The sequence below is a fragment of the Mycteria americana genome, chromosome 13 (genome assembly GCF_035582795.1).
Source record: "Mycteria americana isolate JAX WOST 10 ecotype Jacksonville Zoo and Gardens chromosome 13, USCA_MyAme_1.0, whole genome shotgun sequence".
NCBI lineage: Eukaryota > Metazoa > Chordata > Aves > Ciconiiformes > Ciconiidae > Mycteria > Mycteria americana.
This window is the reverse complement of record NC_134377.1, coordinates 17007226-17028790: the sequence shown is the minus strand read 5'-3', so window position 1 is coordinate 17028790 and position 21565 is coordinate 17007226. Positions and strand designations below refer to the sequence as shown.

Sequence of the window (21565 nt, the reverse complement as noted above, 5' to 3'; positions counted from 1 at the left end):
AGACAATGCAACTTGGATTATGCTGGAGGTTACTCTAAAAGATTATTGTAGTCCCTTCTCCCCCACACATTGATAAATCAGAGGAGCAGAAATAATAAGGAAAAAAACCCTCTTCTGATAGACCGCACCTGTGGGGTTTTTTTAAAGTTGTAAAAATAGGTCTGTTTGTCATATGGTACTGCATTGGGAATATATTGCAATGGCAAAACATGTTATACAAAGAAACAAATTAACTCTGTCACTTGTAATTCATTTTAGGGTTCTATATGAGGGAAATGAAGCAAGACAGAGTTTGGCAAGGTGGGAGGAGAGGAAAGGCACATCCAGTATAGAATAGTTAGTAAATATGAATTCTGTAGGAATTTTGACCAAGAGCTTTTGACCGAGTTCTTCAGAGTAAAAGTCAAGCTCTTAATGTGAACGTGATACAATGCTGTAAGACTTTTAAAGGCTGGTTGTTTTTTTCATTTGGTTGGGGTTTTTGGTTGTTGGTTTTGTTTGGGTTTGTTTTTTTTCTTTGCTGTTATACCCTCTTGGTAACAGGAATCTTGTGTTGTGCTGTTTGTTTTACCGAGCCCGTCAGAATAGTGAGTTCACACATACCAGTTGCTCTATGTACTTTTCTTTCTTAGGTGCTCTTGTAACAAACTTCTTGACTGCAGATCTGGACAGCTACTCTTACTTGAAGAAAGTTTCAGCAGAAGGACATCTTTACAATGGATTTAATTTATTAGCAGCTGACTTGAAGTAAGTCTACAAAACATCACAGTTCAAATGTCAAAGGGAGAAAGACAATAGCAGTGATGTACATATACTTCTTAGCACAGAAGTGTAACAATACAGAAGCCTGTCACAAGCTAAAGCAAGAGCTCTTCTTTTTTTGCTAAGTGGCATGTAAGGTCCTAATGTTACTCTAGGCATAATTTCCTTTGGTGGGTCTTTTTTTTTTCCCACCTTTCAAACACTGGAGGGCTATCTTGTATTCTAATTGTTGCTTCCTGCAAAACTCTTGTGACTCTTTCCCTAATAGGCCATAAGTCAGTCTTTACCCTGAAGGCTATGTGGCTTGTGTTCTGGAGAAAACAAAACCTTGGCTCCATAATTTCTCAGAAACTTTGGGGTTTTTTCTCTGAGAGGTGATGTACTGTGGCAGAATTAGAACAACTGAAAGCTTTCAAGCTGCTATTCCTGTCAGAGTGACTGTATCAGTAATCTTTGCTGAAACATTAAAAAAAATCACCATGTAACAAATAACTTATTCAAGTTTCTGTAGCTGAAGAAAGGACCTTGGATACTTGATTATAGTCCATGTGGTTGGCACAGTCCTTTCCACTGCACATGCATGTGTGCGCGCACAAGTATATATGCTGATTTTTCTTTGCATTATGCCTGATTCAGAAGAATGGAAATCCAGGACTAAGTTGTCTCCAGGCTATGTATCAGTTCTCGGTTAGATGCATACTTCATGACCATAACCAGGTATAAATTGCCAAGAGTACACTACTGCTTTGGCACGCTTTCTGCAGAAGCATTAATCTTATTAGGCCCTGCACCATCAGGTTGTCTTCTTCCACTCAGCTTTTCTGCATGCTTCTGGGAAACCACATTTTTAAAGCAGAAGGTGATAGTGTTTACTGTTTTCAGTGAAAATAATTTCTAGTACCCTGTCATTAACCGGCCTTGTGTTTACATTTTTCACTTTCTGTATTAGATGACCTTCAGCTGGTGGCTCAGAGTTATCAGTCATTTCTTCCCTACTCTCCCACTTTCCTGCAAGTGTTTTGTCATCTTTTTTTAAGAAAGGCCTTTATTTCAAATTCTGCCAGGCTATTAGTTTTCACTTTTTAATTTGCTATGATAGGGTGGGAAAGTGAAATGATAATCATATAGGTGATTGAAGTCTAAAAGGATGAATACAGAAAGGCAGACACATGCCACCTGTGAAGATACCAGGAGTGTAGTTCTGCTTTGGTGTGCCTGCTTGGAAATAAGCATATAGGTTATGTTTCCAGAAGTTTAATCCAGAAGCAGGTTAGGCAATTACAGGGTTTGCTACTTTTATGTTATTTTTACTCTCTACTTTATGAAGTTCATTATCCCACCAGCGACTTCCCAAAATTTTTCTGTTGCTTAAATTAATTTTTACCATGGCTCTGCTGCATGTTGCTGCCTGGCTAGCTTTCATAAATTGGAAGGCTATCCGTAACTGAAAACTTAACGGAGGAAATAGTCTTACTATGTTTTCAAGCAAGCATGATATTCAAGGTGTGACCTAGCAAGCAGTGAGTATGTTTGTGTTTCTTTTTTCTAATTTAGGTAAACAGAATAGTCATAATGGCTGCTAGTATAATGATATTAAAGTAGATTCGATTGATGTTATTTATTAAGGCAATCATTCATGTGTTGGTTTTGTTTGTTTATTCCTCCATGCTAGGCTGATGGGGAATTGTATGCTCAATTGAATAGTCTTTCTGTGGTGATGCAGGTCATAATTCCTTGCTGAGTATCACTCTGAAAGCTGTATGTGTTGATTAACTTCTCAATTTTGACGTGTCCTTAGCCTTGGATACTCTGATGAAATGAAATTCTTGGCAAGCTAACGATGCAGAGCAATTTCTATAAGATATGTAAACTTGTCATTTTAGGAAATTGGAAGTACTCCCGAGAGAAATGTAGTATATAAATGGAAGCTACTTTTCTATGTAAATAGAAAATGTTATTGTAGTTGATGCTATTTTGTTAGGCCGTGTTACTGTTCAAAGAAAAGATTGAAGACTATTCTTAACGTGTTCTTCTATTGTGTAACAAATAGTGATTGCCTCTGTTAGTGGCGTGAAATGGAGAGGAAACTCAAATTGGAAGCGTAAATGAAGCACTGCTGGGGAGGGGTATATCTGAGCACATGATGTTGCTGACTGTAGGCAGCACATTTGGAGAGAGATTTACAATGTTTGAGTTTCCAGGTACAGATTTCAGGAAAAGAAATTTTTGTCTTCTCTCTGTATTATTACGCTAGTATACTAGACTACTATGACAGTATACTATGACAGTATACTAGATGATACAGGTGCAATGATGTGAGAAGGAGAGCTGGAAACCACCATACAGGTTGTAAAATCTCATTGTTTATTTCCACAGCTTTATGTGACTCTTATTTTAAACATGCATGGGTTTTGACACTTTTAGTGTTATCTATTTCCTCTGTGGCATCTCATGATGTCAATTTAAACTCTATTAATTTCTTTTTTTAATAAGAATACTGTGTTGGGAAAATACTTAGTACTTTTAGTTTTCTAATACCTTCAGTTTATCATCTTGCTGTACCTGCTGAGTACGAGAGTCATGAATACTTATCCCATTACGCAAAATGTACTTTTATGTTGAATGTATGGCATATGGCAAACCGTGTCTATTTGGAGTCCTGTGTGGCTGCAAAATTAGCTTCTGAGAAGGCAGTGTTGCTACTCCTCCAGTTTTGACTATCAGTAGGTCTGATTAGAGAGGAGCAAGGTTATTGGAAGCTGGACTGGTCTCTAAGAAAATGTCTGCTTAAGATTCAGAGCAGTTTTCCTTCTTTCTCCCTTTGTGGTAATATGTGAAGTAATAGTGTGCTGCCTTTGATCGGGACAGCACTTCTGTCTTGGGGAAACCTGCGTTTATGTCCAACAAATCTAGTTGCTACAGTTGCTCAGGCTTTCATGGGTATCTCAAACTTGGGTTAGGGCTGTTGTGGCAGCATCTCACTTGCGTTCCATACTGCCAAGCGTGCAATACAGACTGTCCTGAAGGACAAACTGAAGTGGCAGCTTCTTGTCACTCTCCCAGCAAGTTTAGAGTCTCTGACAGGTTGTCAGTTAGAGCGCATATTGTTTATGTGCAATAAGATCCCTGTGTAATAGGAGTGACTCTCTTCCTCTGTGCGGAATAGGTGAATTGTCCCTTACAAAACAAGTCAGCTGGAGGAGCTGCAGAAAAAGGCCTTTCACGTAAGCTTTTCTGCTCTCCCCTGTGACAGGCAGTTCTCAGTCCCTCCAGGGGAAATGTAGTAAACTATGCCATCGGCTGCATTGACTAATTTGGTAATGTATTGAAAATAGAGATTATGTACTAGAATGTAGTCTTCATGTTCTGATCCTGGAGAGTGAAGTTTGGTTAACAATAGGTTTTACCCTTGATGTGATGCTGGATAGGACTGAGTTCCAGTTGAAACTGCTGATCCCAAAACAATGGGGTTGGAATGTGTGGGGGGGGGGGGGCGGGGAATGGATATACAAATATGTAATATAAAGTAATGTTTAAAAGTGTTTTTATAGATAAAAATATATAGAGAGACTGCATATATTTTTTTCTTTTTTAACATGGAAATCTACAGTTGGTTAATTATATAGCAACATCATTGATGAGGTAAAAAAAGCAAACTGAAGAAAAGGTGTTTGGGAGAAGCGTTAACTGAGCTGTTGACAGTGCAGGGCTTCATCCAATTAAAACACCTGAACGGTGTGACCAGGTTTTAGGATCATGGGCTGTCCTGTTCAGTATGGTTATCAAGACAAAGCTACGCGGGAGGGATTTGATCGCTCTCCCGAGATTAGATTTAGGAGCCTTTCCAGTGAAAAGTGAGAGACGGTCAGAGTGCTGGTGTGGAGAGAATGGGGGTGGGCGAGTTGTCAAGATTGCTCTGCAAGCTCACTTACATTTCTTCTCATGCATTGTCTGTCCTAATACCACCTTCTGCAGAGTACATCTGTCTTGCTCCTTGTGACTTCCTCATGAAAATGAGGTGTCCAGGTACTTCTCTAACGTGTTCTGTACTACCACCTTTGAAATATTTCTGCGTAGGTCCTCAATCATTTGCAAATCTAAGGAGATGGACAGTCCAATGTCAAGAGAAGGAAAAAAAGCTTCTGAAAAACCTTTTTATTTTCTCTCTTCCCTCTGGTGTCACCTTCTGCCTGGCTCAAAAAATGAGGGCAACACCGAAGAAATGTTTAGACGCTGACAACAAAATCAGAGTAGTGCTTTAAAGCAGACTTTGTATGCTGTGAGTATCTGGCAGTATTCCTTTCACCATTTTATTTGGTGGTAGGTGGTATATGTACAAAAATGTTTGGGCTTTATAATTGGTGGTTTGGTGTGTGGTTTTTTGGATTTTGTTTTTTGGGTTTTTTTAGCTTCGGAACAGAAAGAGTTTTCTGATTACTTCATGAACATCGAAGAAAAGAAAATTAATCTGTGAACCATACTACTCAGTTGAAACTACTGTTCAGCATTTCAAGCTGCCAATTTCATCTTTTTTCCTTGCACAAGAAATACATGCACACATTATTCATAAAACAATCCAGTGTCCTTGTTTGTAAAATATTCAGCCTGTTGTAAGATTAGAGCTCAGTGCCCAGGGGGGCGATCACTTGGTGATAACCACACCCTGTGGAGCTTTACTGCCTCATTACTCTTTTCCTTTCTGTTTATATTTTTGTTGAATGTGACTTGGAGCCGCCTTGAAGTTGAAGCAGGGAAGGGGTGCAGAAGGACATTGCTTATATTTCATCAGCATTAAGAAGTAATTCTGGCAAACTCTGCGTGGCTTTCATGTTGCTGTGAAGCATCTATTACTACTGAGATTTATGCTGCCTAGAATATTTCCTAGAATATTTATTATTGCTTACATTTTTTGACAGAATGACGTATCCAAGAGCATAATTTTTGTGTAGTTTTAGTTTCTTCTTTCTGCTGTCAGCTATGGCTGGGATTTAAAAAAAAAAAAAATGTCTGCTGGGTCCTATTGTCATCAATTTAATTAGGCCTTTACTACTTCTCCAGTGAAATTGGTGTCTATACTTGTAAAGCTGGGAGGGAAGAGAATCTGAGTCCAGGCCAGGATTTTGAGGCTATTGCTGTGACCAAGCTTACAGTGATTTTTTTTTTTTTTTTCATCTTGGCTTCTGCCTTTATGTTCAGTACTGAGTATCTGTAAGCAGTAGGAAGAGAGTAGGCAGAGCCAAATGATAAAAGAAAGAGTAGCTGACTGGCATGCTGTACTAGATTTTGGAAGTATCCCCATTTCAGAAGTCTCTTGGAAGGCTTCAGTCATCTTTTGACAGAAGACAGCAGCAGTGTTGCAGTGGAGGTAAGTGTAATAGAAAACACACGTCTGGGGGAATGTGGAATGTAGAAACAATAAGATACAGATGTCCCGAATTAGTGACCCTGCCGTTTGTGTGTATTTCGCATCTTTTTGTTAAACTCCAGGGGATCTTGTTACTGAATTTCTCAGTCACAAGAATCTCAGAACAGATGCTAGATGATAATATTCTTTCACATAAAAAGCCATTGCTAAAGGAAGTCAGTAGTGCCTACTAATTCAGCATGTGGTCTCATTTATGATGGGACTTGTCTTACAGCTGTGTTCAAGGGCTTGCTTGGGCCATTCGTCTACCTTTCTATCTAAAACTGTCTTTTGAGACCTCAGGTGATAACAATTGCTCTGATCTTTTCTCTCTTCATAGACCTTCTACAGCAGATACAGGTTCAACAATTTGAAAATAGCAGTTAATGCACCAACAAAATAGTTTGTGTAATTGCTGGTGTCTTAACTAAAAAAACCCCTATAATGACCTTAATGATTTTGCTTTATTTGCTTTATACATAAGAAGCTTGTAGTATATTTATTATTGCTACTGTAGTTTTTAATTTTTTTAAATGACCCAAGCGTTAATGTTAAAATAGGCCATTAGCAGCCAACACTTTTTCTCCGGTTTATTTGTTCTCCCTGTGCTTAGTCATTGTCTGTATTGTATTAATTCCAACAGGATTTTATTTATGGATTATATTTTTCAAAGTACTACTTCTTGCTTTTGAGATGATACAATATAAATAGTTTGCTCCATGAAACACACCAATTCAGCGACTTCAGGTGACCTAAAATACTTTACTCACACATTGCTTTATCTATGCCCCTGTTCATGGAAAATGCAGTGTGCCAGTGTACTGTTATGGGCATATGACATCTTGTATCCTAGCACATGACTGGGACCAAGAAGTCGGACTGGTCTATTAATGACAGCTCAGCTCAATGCTCTCCTTTTTTAGCTGCCAAGGGATTCTTTCTGGTATTGGTACTAACTGTGTGCCAACTCTAGTTGTACCAATCGGAACCAGGCTTGTAGGAAGGCGTCCAACCCCAGCTGGAACAGACATGCATCATGCACGTTAACATCACTTTATGCTAACCATTAACTGGCCATAAAGATAATATAACAAATGCTGAGGAGAGGAAAGACATTGCTAAAATGGCCAGCTGGTCCTAACCAAACATTAATAAACAAGGACTTGAGAACATCAAGTGTAACTTCCATTCAGTTTTCAGCCTGGGTCTAGACTTTGTTTATGTAAGGCTTTGCAAGGGCCATAGCACGCTTTGAGCAGGATGACTAACGTCATCCTGTCTTCAAAGGTTTCGGTTTTTGAATAAATGAACTCATACACCCAGATCTCCTCATAGCAGGTCTGTTGATCCTTTGAACTCCATTCCTTTTTTACTCCTGTAAGGTCCCAGGCATCTCAGATATGTACCTTAGTATTTGCAGCCAAATAAAGTATGGCTGAACTTCTCTGGCTATGTAAAGATTTTCCAGACTCCTTGAAGACCTGGCAGAATCCAGTTAAGGGAAGAATGTATGGGAGTCTTATATTTGAAATTTTCTAAAATTTCAAATATAGCATCCATCTAGCTTAAAAGCAAAATATCTTGGTAATTTAACTGAAGGAGCTAGTAATAGGAAAAAGTGTCACAGACTTCTCATTGTATATGGCATGACTATAAAAATAGTTTCATGAAATATACCTTTGCTCATTTTTTCTCATACAAATATTTCTGCAGACAAGTATACTGGCAAAAAAGCTTGCTGAACCAGTATAATAGGTGAATATTTCATTAGAGATTTGTCCCACTCTTCCAATAATTTCTTTCTAATACTTAAGCTTATTCAACAAAGAAAGTGTTGTGTGTCCAGTGAAAAGAGCTGTTGTTTTGATTGCTGTGTTTGCTTGCTCATGAACAAACTATACCTTTTATCTATGTAACTTTAATTAGGAACTTGTTTGTACCTGAAGGAGTCTCAAGAAATAGAAGGAAAGTTCAGGTTGTTGCTAATAAAATTTATTGCCTCCACTTGTACTTCTCAGCAGCACTTTCTCATATTCATTGAAAATGCTGTATTTCTCTGCATTAGTGTGTTTAAAATAATAATTTAAAACCCCCTTTTGTCTTTGATTAAGAAAATAGAACTCTTTTAACAGATTCCATAAATGGGTCACATACACAAGTTAATCTGTGGCAGTGGAACAGCAATTTGCATCTCAAGAAAGTAAGGAAAGAAAATTCTAGTCATATCTTGTGTTTTCCTTCTACTTTGTGTCAGCTGCTTTTGTTATGGACTGTCTAGGTATTCCCAGTGCAAATACTCCAAATGGGGTAAAGAAACAAATGGCCTTTTCACTAACATATCTTTTGTTCTTTCATTGATGGATAAGAATGTTTTTACTGAATCACAGGTAATACATTCACATGAGAACTCGAGCAGAGACTAGTAAAAACATTCAGCGTGTAAGAATTAGGGCCAGAATGGGAAAGGAGTGATCACTATTCAGTGCCCTGCTGAAACGAAAGCATGCTAGTTGTCACGATTCTGACGTGGGCAGTTGTCTGTGGAGAGTTGGGGTGGTCAGTAAGGACTCTTGAGATTGCCATAAGGTAAATTTGAACAAGGATCTTAATATTGAAAAGAAAAACAAAGATAAGGAAAATAACTGTGTCTTAAGCCACTAGAGGAAAGTTCAGAAAATGCCACATTTCTTTTAACAGTAGCTAAATTGTAAATTCAGTAACGGAGAGCTTCTTATGATATTTAACAACAAAAGCAACAATACACAAATACCACCTGCTATAATTACTGTCTTCTAACTATGCCAAAAAAATTTGGACATCTTTCTGTAAGGCACCAGAAAAGTCTTATGGGTTTGGGAGGAGGAAGAGTAGTGAACAGAGGAGGAAAGGCAGTTTTATTTTTGCTTTACATGGTTTTGGGTTTTTTTATTCCTCTTCTTGCCTCTTCTGACTTGTATAATAAGTTAATATTTCCCTCTTCATTTGGCTGTCTTGCAGAGGATGCTGTAGAACATCTTTCAGAATGGCTTTTTAAGAAGAATATAAACAGCTAAATCAAGACTGGTTTGCTTGTTATTAAGGTTTGAGTAGCAGATGCTAACTTATGCAGAGCAATTTAACTTCCCGTACATCATTAATGAGATTGTATTCTATATACTCTTATTTGCATCAAGGCACAGAGATGTCTTTTTATCTGGGGAAGAAATGAGGAGCTGGAAATGGCTTCTCTACTGTATTGTGTTTTATGCTACTCAATCCAAATTCAATCTTAACTGCAAGCTTTGTGTTTGGGTTTTTTTTAATTCAAGAAGTGTATCTGCTGTCTAAGGAGCTAAAGCTTGGGGGACAAATTAAAAGCTGAACTAGCCAGAATGTATTTGTTGGTAACTGGAACAATACTCTCTTCCACTGTGAACAAGTACATCATAGAGTGAAATACAGAATTGTATGGTCTCATGGCTGTGTTCTGGCAAACTAAAACAACCAAACAAAAAACCCCCAAACCCACCACCTGGTAGCAATCTGAGGAGCCACTATTTCATGTCAGCTGATGGGACTGAGGGATGTTGAGTGTGAGCCATCTAATGGCAATCCATTCCCCACCCTCCGTTTCCCACAAGACACACTAGGCTTATTGATGACTTTCTTGATTTTTTTTTTTTTTCTTATCAGTTGATTTAGTATTTGTGTTGTCAGTATCAGTATGAGTACATAAAAATCTATGCTATTTGGATATGCTGATGTCCTCTCTGCCAAGTGAGAGCTATTTGCAATGTTGGAAGCTGTCTTTGAACGTGATGCGAGGTCTCCCTGCTAAACTGTGCACAAGAGAGAGCGAGTGCTGAAGCCGGTGCCTACAATTAGAGAGCTTGCAAAGAGTAACTACAGTTATCTGAAAACAGCCTGAAAATGCATCTCTGTCAGTTAAAGGACCCAGCTATGTCCTACGACATTGCCATAAGTGCCAAAATTTACTTCTGCCAGATAAAACAGCCCAAAGTAGCAATTCAAGAGATGATAGGAAAATGTTACTTGCTCTGATGGACCGTCCTTTTGTTTTAACATGCCCCCTTCCCCCAAGTAACTAAATCTCCCATTATTCAAAACCATACAGACTTTTGTCATTAAGCCTGGCTACTTTCCATGCAGCAGTTCTGGGTTTTTACTGAATTTTATTACAGTTATGTTTAAAAACAATAATGGTGCTGTTCAGCAGTGGTACAGCTAATGCAGTATTTTGAGAGGAGGAGAGTAATAGAACTCATCAATTAATCTCTGGGCTGTGGTATGATAGTAGTAACAGTGGGAGAAACATCTTGCTGTGTTTGAAGATTGCATGAAATTAGAGTGTAATCAAATATAGAAGCTGATGGTTTTTCAAGGAGAAATTCTTGTTTATATTTTTCAGTACCACCAAAGGAGATGTAATTTGCTACTATGGAAACAAAGGAGAACCAGAACCTGTTTTCCTAAATCCTGGTAGGTTTTCTGCAGAAAGGTCTGAATATTACTCTTTGTTGTTTTAAAGAAGTTAGAACGTAGCTGTATTGCTCTAGTAATGTAGCTATTTAAGCATTGTCTTCACTAACTTTTTCTTTGCATTTAGAAAGAAAAAAGAAAATGTCCTTAAACTCATTTAAGTATTTACTAATAAATCTCAGTAAACAATCAATAGCTCATTAAAAGCTTCTATCCATGTCAGTGTACCCACCTGCACTGCAATTAGTGGGGTGCTCCTTGGGTAACTATGACTGAAGGACAGAAGTCTGTCTTGAGGAATGGAATTTTCAAAGGTTTGTGGACTTGACCCAAACTCTTCTTACCCAGCAGTGTTAAGGGGATAGTCTCCTAGGGACAAAGTTGGGTTTAAAAAAAAAAACCCCAAAACCCCCACTTTTATCTGTCTTATCAGGTGGATCGATTTAAAATATTTACAATCTAGCCAGCTACATAGAACAATACTCCAGAATTCATCACCAGAAAGCCAATTTAAATGGACAAGGACACGTAGAAGGCTCTGAGCAGTGTAGCTGGTTGATAACAGTTAATGACAGTGGCTTATTTTGCCTGATTAGGTTAATGGTCAAGATGTTGCTGCCAGTAGGCAAATAGTTACTGTAGAAATTACAGCATAAATTCTTGGAAATAGCTGTTAGATTTTGTACAGCTACAAGCACAAAACAGGGTTTAATACAAACATTAAAAAAAAAATCTGACTGCTTGTTGTAATGAGAAACTGAATCACAAATTTTAGGTATCTGCAGACTATAGCAAAAGTAGTTCTGGTCTCCATGCTTCAACAACAAATTCCTTTTCTATGTATGTGGCTGCTTTTAGGGAGAGACGAGGTTTGGTAATCTTTTGTGCTTATTCATTTGGATTGTGGTGAGAAATACAGGGTACCTCTAAAGAGAAAGCTCCTTCTTGTCATCAGATGTTGCCTTGCTGTGTTTTTCAAGAGTAAAATCAGAGGCACAAATAAATTATGATTAATATAGCTAAACTGGAAAAGACTAGACTGCAAAAATGGTATAACTCTGTTGTACCTTTTTCATAATTTAGCAAACCAAAGGTTAAAAGTAACTGCTGCAAATATGGATTAGAGTAAAACTGTGAAACAAAGTACTGAATATTGGCACAGAGGAGTGCATAAGCACAGCCTAGCATAAGATGCATGCCTGCTGTAGGCTCCTGTTTAGGAATGGGGCATGTGTTTTATGGCATACCTGCAGATAAAGATTAGCTCGGGAGTCACTTGAATTGTATTTAAAATTTGTGAAATTTGTAACGACAACTGTGAATCACCAGAATACCCTTTCCAATTAAATTGACCCCCCCGAACGTTATTTAGTGAATATGTAGATACTAGGCAGCTAGAAGTGGTCCACAGGGACTGGTCTGTAAACACCTGATTGTTAGCTTTTAAATCTTAAACTTATTACATAACCTCCTTATTACAGATTTCATTAATTTCATGACATGTAAAGCTTGAAGGATTAAAGTTGCTTTACAGAAATAAACTCAACAATATCATGATTACAAGTTATTTTGTGCTTAGGTTATGTAATACCCTAATGTCTCTATTAGTGTTGAGTTCTGGAGGAAAAAAGGCTTTATTTCACCTGATTTCACACCACAGTGTACATTGTGTTAATAACAGTGATGAAAAATCTCTAATTCAGCTAATGCTAGTAAACTTAAAGCAATGATGCTCTGAAGTGGGTTTTGGGATGGGTTTTTTTGTGGTTGTGTGTTGTTTTGGGGGGTTTTCCCCCCTAATAAAACAGTCAGAAGTGGTCCAGAAGAGTTGTTGAGGAATGGTTAGGTTATTTTATTACGAGTTACACACTTAGGAGACTCTTACTATCTGAAAGGATGTTGTATTTATTTTATCACCCGATATACATCTCTGATATGTAATTTAATGACCTCACTTATTTTTGAAGCAAAATGAAAGCTGGCAATAGGATGAATAAGCAAATTATAATGAGATTCACGATGAATTTGCTGATAGCATTTGCTTCTGTCCCTCAAACTGTGTGGGATAAGAGAATTATGAAGTTATTTTTTGCATAGTACATAAGTTAATTTTCTTTGCTCTAGAGCTTAATAAGTTGTTTGGGGGGTTTTTTTTGTATGTATAGGAATATATGGATTGAGTAATTCTTTGTTGGATACACCATGGAAGAAACTTCAATATGGGAAGCAGCTTTTCACAGAAGTGGTCAAGAGAAGTCAAGACCTTACCAAAGAAGACTTGGTGCAGGAGCTTCTTACAGTGATGAATAATCAAGAGCCGTAAGAACATGATAGCCAGAGGTTCCTCCAAATGCGATATGACCAGTTTAAAAATTGCATGTAGAAACTATTTTGACAGAAGAGAAACTTTTGCCTTATATTAATTGACTAAAGCTGAGTAATGAAGGGCAAAAGTAGTGTTCTTTCTCTCCACAGAGACTGACTTTCAACAATATTGATTTTCAAGCAGCAAACACAGTAAACATTATTACTGCAGTCTTAGTACTCATAGACTGTACACTGATTTCTCTGTGCCCTTTTCTTTTAAAGATTGCACTTCTCTTAGTATGGTAATGAGTGCAAGACAAGGAATGTGTAAGTTGCGTGTCGTAAGCTTTGTGGAGGCTCGCTGTAGGGTAAGGTTCAGTTTCTCACTGCACGCAGAGTAAGCACTTGTTTACATGAGCGGGTTTGTGTTAGTTGCTGCTAGCTATTCTGTATTGCTACCCAGAGTAGGCACAGAGGGTGGAGAAGCGAGCTATTTTCAAAGTAGAACCAGCTGCTTTCCTCGAAAGTGCAATTATTTTAGGCTAAATGGGGGAAGGAGATAAGGGAGTATTTGCACAGTTCGGCTGTAGGCCTCTGCTCAAGGGAGTTCCCGAGGGATGAGTTTGAGTACCTAAGCAAGGTTCCTGCACTCACTGCTGGCCACACAGTGAACCTGAGCCCATAAGCTAGATGTTTAGAAGTAAAGGAAATTGATACCACTTAAATGTCCAGACATGGAGCAGGATAAAGGAGGAGCTGTGAATCTAAACTTATATCATTGCTCATCAAACAGTAACTTTCATGTTTAGCCTGATTTTTAGCTGTCTAGGCAGTGGTTTGTGTTGAAGCAAAGCTGTTTCTGGTATAGAGATCTCCTAACTTTTTCAGTCAATTTTAATGCCAACATTCATGTGTGTGGCATCTTTCAGTGGTTCCAAATAAATGTTTACGTGAGAACTCAGACATCTGAGCAATGAGTAGTAATTGGGAAGTCTGCTAAGCCATCTTAATTACTTTTTTCATCTGATATCAGATCAAGTGATTTTTCAAAAAATTGTTATACTTTACCTTTTACTAGTAAAAAGACAAAGGTATAAGATACATTACAGTCCAAATGATCTTCCCTTGATGTTCAGTAATTCAGTACGATCTCATCTGAAATCATCTGACTATAAAATGGAAATATTTACTTACAAAAAGCAATATTTAAAACTAAGACTGTAATCTTTCCAAAGTACACTGCAAGATGAAATGATCTTTTCATAATAAATATGAACACATGGATATGCACTAGCTTTGAACTTTCTTAAAATCTTATTGCATATTACTTTATGATCACTTTGTGTGTGTTACAGGAATTAAGTGGGTACAATGGTTGGTGGTGGAGTATGAGATAGAAGCTGACAGTTCTCACGGGCTGAAGTGCCTTCTCTGTTACATCGTGGTATGCTCCAGCCATGTGCCCAATACGGGAGTGAGAAGAGCTTAGGTGCTCTGTTCACACTAGAATTGCACCTATTCTTGCTTCTCCCTGAAACACCCACAGGTCCTCTTCTCCACCACAACAAAGAAAATGATCCCAGTTAGATGTAAAGGTCAGTTACAGCATAACAACTTGCACAGTCTCCTCACAGATCAGGATGAGCTCTGAAAATGGGGTTGAATTGATCAGTCTGTTTTGTTCTGCCCTCTTCCCCAACATTCACTGTACAGCTGATAGGCTGCTGAACTCTTATTTTATAGGTACAACTGGGTCTGTGCTAGGGGGCAGAAATGGGCTTATTTCTTGAAGATGGAAGAAGCTTAAAAATGAAATGCAAAAACCTGCTATAATAATAGTTAAATTGGACTTTGCTAAATAAAATTGGAGTCTTCAATTATTGAAATAGGAAGCTGTACTTATGGCTAGCATTTGAGAATATGTTCTGGTGACATGAATGGAAAGCCAGGGATGTAGGGTTGCTGCAGGAACCTTTGTGACCTTAGCATCTCTTCTGTGGGATGCTGATACTTGTTTAATGACAATAAATGAATGCTTTATAATAAAATTATCTTTCTAAATATCTTTCAAGCTTTGATAGGAATATATGTCAAGAAGTTTGGGTGCAAGCTCACCTTGTCCTTTGCTGCATCTTCACAAATTTTATTTTAAGGATTGTCCTAGGTATTTTCCAGGTATTCCAAACAAGATCGAAGGAAGCAGAGAAGTCTTTCTTCGACACAAAAAGAACTCCTGGAGTCTAACTGGAAAAATGCTCGTTTGTGCGATGTGCCTCAAATTACTTGATCATTAATGTTTTAATTGAAACTAAAATAAAGGCAGATGAAGAATAACAAGGAAAGTGTAAAACTTGTCAAGATATGAAAAAAATTCTTGAAGTGAGACAAAAGTTCAAGACCTTGAAAGAATTTCTGTGGGAAAGAGCTTACAAGCTGTTTTATCTTTGGTTTTCCTCATACTTGAGTTTTGAACACAATTCACGCTTTTGTACTTTTTGAAAAGTGATTGTTATTTATCAACCACTCAGTCGACACAGCTTGGTTCAAGAGGGATAAATATGTTAATATTGGAGAATTAAATTTTTTTCTTATTACTTTACTACTTTTTTTCAGTCAATTACCAGACCCTGCGATTGAAGACCAAGGGAAGGATTATATACGTCCTATGTTGAACAAGTATGCAGCTGTATGTGTTCGTTGCCCAGGTTATGGAACAAGGTAAAAAATTCATAGTCAGAAATAGATATGTACTGGATCAAAGCATATCTCAAATCAAAATTATGCTGCTGTAAGTTTTAACTATATAGTGACTGCTTTAAACTTATTCAGCTATTAATCAAGTGTAATTCAGTAAAGTATTTTCTTGCTCAGCACTTCCTTACTCAGTATTCTGGTGTCTTAGATGAGCTACTGATGAGCATTTTAAGCATGCATTATGGTTCATCTTTGGTGGGGAGTGTGACATAGCTTCAGTTCATCCAAGACAAGATAATACATTTCTCCTGGTTCCCCAGTGTAGTAGCAGATCTGACCATTTCCAGTTTTGATCTTATCAAAACATGGAAAGCTTTGAAATAATGTTTTTAGTAGAAAAACACAATTACCTTCTATATCTGAGGAAGTGCAGAACACATTTCTCTTCCAAGAGCAAGAATAGTTTCATCTGTGCATAGCTAACTGAGAGATTTCTTTAGGCATGTCGCTGTAATACGCAGCTGCCATTTTCATACATTAAGAACCTATTACTCTTCTTCAGAAGAACATGTATTTCCACTTCTCCCCTAACTGATGCTGCTGTTTTTACTGAGCTATCCTCACTTTCTGCTTGGACTATTCTACCAAAGATGCAAGAAGAATAGAATAATGCAACGCATCTTGCATTTAATCCTTGCTGGGACAAAATTATAGGTGAACCCTGTTGGTGCTGGTAGGGAACTGCTACTCTAAAAGACTGCCAACAATTTTGTCAGATTGGTCTCTGGCATAGTCAGCCATAGCATTTCCACTGTAGAGTTATAAATTGATAAGTAGAGAGCACTCACCTCCTTAAGTATTTCAAGTTGGTATTCTGAGAAAGAAACCATTGCAACAACTGAGTATGTCTATAAAATGTATTCTAGGAACATTTTAAATACGGGATAACGAAGACTTAAAATGGGGAGGAAGATGCTTCTTTACCTTGCTTCACATGTTGCAGTCTAGCTATTTCAAAGAGAAACAGGGATAACTCAGTAGAAATACTGACCTCTTACTGGTGAATTAACACTATATTTCAAGTCTTCCCTGCTACTATAGTTGTACGCTCACACTTATCTTTCCCTTAGCAACATGGCTTAGTGACTAGAGATTGTTAATTAGGCCTCACCATATTCTTCTGAGGAAATTAAGCACTTTTTTTTATGTGATTGAACAACTGTGAAATGACTTGGGGAAGGCCACCACATCAGGATAGTGGAAAACTCCTGTCAGTCATCTCTGGCAGGGTACTGCAGTGTCTGCAGAGAAATGACAGCTTACATGTGACAAAGTGGCGTAGATTCGTGAATGGAATCTGCTTTTCATGAAAACAAGTTTCCTCTTTGGAAGGTTCCTAGAGAGAGAAGAATTTTTCTGTGATCGTGTATCAGTATCCTATGATAATAATTAACGATGTTGAAATCTTAATGGACAATTGATTTGACAGGAAAGAATGAAAGAGTACTATTGATATGAGTAACCCATCAGGGTATGTGTAGGCTGTGAAGAAAAACTTGGTTGTATGCTACTTCTGAATGGAACACTTGGCACTAAAAAAAATTTAACCTTTTATCATACTCTCTGTAAATGAGCAGCTTTGTGTGTCAGCTGCTGCAAGTGCAACAGGGAATCAGAGCAGTGGAGTGACGGAAGAGGGGACTGAAAATGCCCATTTGAACTTGCCAGGACGATTTCTGCCCTGCTAGTGTGGTGATGATGTGGTCAAGAAAAAAAAAAAAGAGTTAAAACCTTTGGGGATGAAGGATGGGACCCCACAAATTTATATAACAGGTACAAGGCTTAACCTTCTACCCTTATGTTGTTTCAGGACTAACACGGTCATTCTCATTGATTCAGAAGGACGGGTTACTTTCACAGAGCGCAACATGATCAATGCAGATGTCAACCAGTGGAAAACAAGCACCTATGAATTCAGACTGCACACTTAACAACTTTCCATTTGAATGGTTTGTAATAAAAGCAATGAGAGAACAAGCCATTAAGCTCTAGTAAATGTTTTATGCCAGCCTGCACAAGCTAAAAATAGCAAGGAAAGCAAAAGTTTAAATAAACTGGTAGCATACTCTATCAGGCTCACAAATCTTTCAGATAAAACCAAAAGAAGAAACTGTTTTTACATTAAGTAACAACTTACAATCAGAAATAAACTTTTAAATATCACCCTGCCTGCAGGGCAAGGCCATCTTTGCCCAAGACAAAGTCGTTGCTTTTTTGTGGGTGTTTTGTTTTGTCTTTTTTTTTTAAAGATGTTTTAAGTAGACTCTTAAACATGTCCTCAGTTCAGAGGAGGGGAAACATTTGCTGCTTTTATTGTTCTACCTGAAGGTTTTACCACACTTTGCTTTCCCTTCAACATATGCTTTTAAGACTGTATACCTGATGCCAATGTGCTTTAAACGCATGTATGTTTTCTTTGTAGTATTAACTGCCTTAGTTAAAATTTTCAGCAGTGCTGTGGTGCAATGTTCTACCTGGGGAGGGCAGAGCAGGGGGGATTCTTTACATTTGTTTTCCTACAGGTAGTACAGCAATATATCTTATTTCTAAACTTGATTTGAGAGTAGATAGGAAATTAAGTTCAGTCTCTGTTCAGCTTTACTCGGTAGAAACTAAAAAAAAACATGGGAGCAGACTTGCTTATCTTTGACCGGAATAAAATTATGTGTATTGGGACATCTTGTTTCCTGATAGTCTAATTAGCAGTATTGTTTTTCTTCTTTTCTTCCCCAGCAGGCAGGTAAGGAATAAGTATCTGTTTGCAAACAGAAGCTGAATATGAAGTTTACATATATCAGCTGTTTTATACATGTTCAATTTTGGCTTCATTTCTTTATTGGTATAATATGTCAAAACCTGGAGTGACTGCTTATAGATTTTTAGTAAAAACAGCTATTTGTTTTAAGGTGACATTATTGCAGTCTTTCTATTGCTGAAAAAGTCAGGTATTAAGATGCACTTCATACATTCTAACATCTGTGAATTAAAAAGCTATTTAAATGCATGCTTTTTTCAATTATTCAGTGCCAGTGTAGGTGATAGAAGATTCTAGCTAATATCAAGATATTTTAAAACCCGAAGTTATTTTGCTGCTACTGGTGCTCTCTTTTGACTTATTTTGAATGCTGAATGTTAAGTTAGTAATGGATCACTGCTATTTTTTTCTATATATATGCTGCATGTATTCTTTTTACAAGCCTCTGATTATTACAAAGTAGCAAGATTTCTGATACTACTTAAGGATGTGCAGCTATTCTTCTGCACTCAAGCTTTGTGTGTTGAGCATTCTCACTAGTGTGTGTGTGCTTGTGTCTAATGAAGGAGCAGTAAATTAGACTTGCCATTGAGGTGAAGGACTGTAAACGGCCATTCCCAGATCTCTAATTGCCAGGAGGTGCTAAAGCAGCATTTAGTCAGATATTTCCTTTGTATTTGCATATTTAAATAGCTTCTAGGTACCAGGACTGCTTGCATGACTAGGCACAGCTTGTTCATTCAGTACGATGTAAGTGACTTTTTGACCACCTTGATTGCAAGACAGTCAATACAGTCTTGTTGGGTTGTAGGCGGTTTCAAACTCAGAGCCTTCCAGACTGTCTTCCTGAGCTGTAGGAAATGGTTAGCCCTTTTTTATTTTTGATGGCTGTTTAAACCATATATTTGTATGAATAAAAATGTTACCGTTATTTTTAGATGCAAAGAAATAGCCATAGCTGTCTTAAATTTGAATTTGACGAGTGCATGTTTAAAAACAAAACTTGGCTTTGATGGCTTGCTCTTACTGGCAGTTTGCATATCAAATTTTTTTATCTTAAGAAAAAAATTGCCAGTGTATATTTGAACAGGATGTTATCTTTTGAAAACATCACCTAAATGGCAAGCAAAAGGCTTGCATGCCATTTCTTGCTGAAAGCATTCAAACCCTAGTTTTTATAGTAGTTCTGTAAAAATGAAAATTTATTCTTATTTTTTACGTATAGGCAAAAGAAAAGCAAGTCAGAGTTTAGATGTCAAAACAGATGATAGTAGCATATTTTGCTTTGCTTGAATCAAAATTCTAAATATGGGATGTGCTTTTTCTGACAATTAAAATAAAACAGTAAAGAAGCAAAACCTCTAATGTTGTTTTTTTATTATGTCAGAATAGTTAAAGTGAGCTTTTTTAACTTCTTTTGAAGCTTATGAGAGTTTTGCCATTGGCTTCAGTGGAAACGGGATCAGGACTGCAGTGCAGATATCAGCAAATGGTGCTTGTCCGTAGAAATGATCAGGTATTCATGAAGTGCACAATTTACTGTGTGCTAATTGTAGTTGCAATGAATCCACTAGGAAAGGTAAACTGTAGTTAAAGTTAACAAAGTATTTTTATTTTTATAAAAGTATTTTTAAAAATAAAAGGAGGTTTTAAATACCAGTTTTTTAAAGGATATCAAGGAAAAAAGTATATATAGGAAACTATTGCATGGCATTTTACTAAGTTTGCTTATATATAACATCTTTTCAAAGTCATAAATTTGCAAGAGATTTTTGCTTCCTGTCTCTTTTCTATCAAAACGGTAGTGGAAGAAATTTTAAGATATCTGTAAAAACCTAATTATATTTTTTGCTTAAAATTGTTTCATAATTGTTTACATGTGTGTTCAAAACTAGAATCAGAATAAAGTCAATCTGCTGACCAGACTTTGTCAACATTAATAGATTGTGCATTTTTGCACATATGTTTAATGTTAATTTGTCTGTAACTTTGTGTGATAAGATGAAGTAAATCTTTCATGAGGTCTTAGAAATGAAAGAGCTTTAAGTCCATTTCTGGTACTTGATTCCTTTTTAAGAGTGCTGTATTCTTCTGGTGGTTTTGTTTGGGTTTTGTTGTGTTGTGCATGTTGGTTTTTTTAAATTCTGTGCTGTTGTATGGTTATACTTGTCTCATCCAGGTAAGAAATTGGAAAATATTTCTTTAAAGCTAATAATCCAGGTTTGGGGCATTTTGCTTTGTTTTTCAGGTTAGTAAACAGAATGTATTGACTGGAATGTTCCCAGACCAAGTGTCACAGTAATCAAATCTCTAAAATACCCTCCAATTTCTGACAACCAATACGTGCCCACCACCTCTCCTCCCAAAAGCAAATGTCCTCTTGTTACTAGCCCTGGCTGAATTCCACTCCAAGCACAGCAGGATCAGGTAGAAAACAGAGGTTCTCAAACGCTGAATGTCTGAAACAATGTCTTTGAGCATCCCTCTGCCTGCCATGGCCTCAGGGTACTTGGAATCTGCTTTCTCCCTTGCAGACTGGAGTGGATCCTTCAAATCTTAATACCAGAATGTGCCAAGCAAGCCCTTAAAGGAAGAGGAACTGGCATACTTGTGCCTACAAAATGGTGGAGCTATCTTGGAGCTAGTTTTAGCTTCACAAGCAGTGACCTTTTCAAACTGACAGTCACTTTGAGAAGACAAGCAACTGGTATTGTCATTGTTAAGGTGGCAACCCAAATGAAATGTAGAGGAATTCCCAAGATCTGCAAAAAGAAAACCTTAATTAACTCATGAGCCTCTAAAGTTATCACTGCCAAATCTATGGAACAAGATAAATTTGGTCTGGATTACTGGTCTTGTTAGGTGGTTGCGTCAAACGTTTGTGGCAAGAGAAGTTATTAATTATCAGAGACCTCGAAAATTAGTATAATGATAAATATATGTTAAAAGTCCTTTGAGGGGCTCAGGTTCCCCCCCAAAAATGGAAATAATCGCAGCAGAGATACAGTACAGATAATGCGAAGGAAAGAGCGAAACCAATGCTTCCGTAGTGAAAAGCCAGAGCCTCACAAAATGCTACTGAAGGGCAAGCACCCAGGTTCACT

The 21565-nt window shown here is 37.4% G+C and overlaps 1 protein-coding gene across 3 annotated transcripts in view; it reads left to right on the top strand.

Moving 5' to 3' along the window:
* The window catches only part of TANGO2 (transport and golgi organization 2 homolog), a 43105-nt gene extending 22420 nt beyond the window's left edge, over positions 1 to 20685 (top strand). For 2 of the 3 annotated variants that reach the window (XM_075515779.1, XM_075515778.1), the window contains exons 5-9: positions 633 to 747; positions 10575 to 10645; positions 12811 to 12964; positions 15566 to 15670; positions 17517 to 20685. In XM_075515779.1, the coding sequence (XP_075371894.1) occupies positions 633 to 747; positions 10575 to 10645; positions 12811 to 12964; positions 15566 to 15670; positions 17517 to 17637 (566 nt within the window). In that variant the 3' untranslated portion in view covers positions 17638 to 20685. Of the gene's footprint in view, positions 1 to 632; positions 748 to 10574; positions 10646 to 12810; positions 12965 to 14307; positions 14548 to 15565; positions 15671 to 17516 lie in introns of those variants that run through there. The other variant, XM_075515780.1, reaches the window with a different exon arrangement.
* The last annotated feature ends 880 nt before the right edge of the window (positions 20686 to 21565 follow it).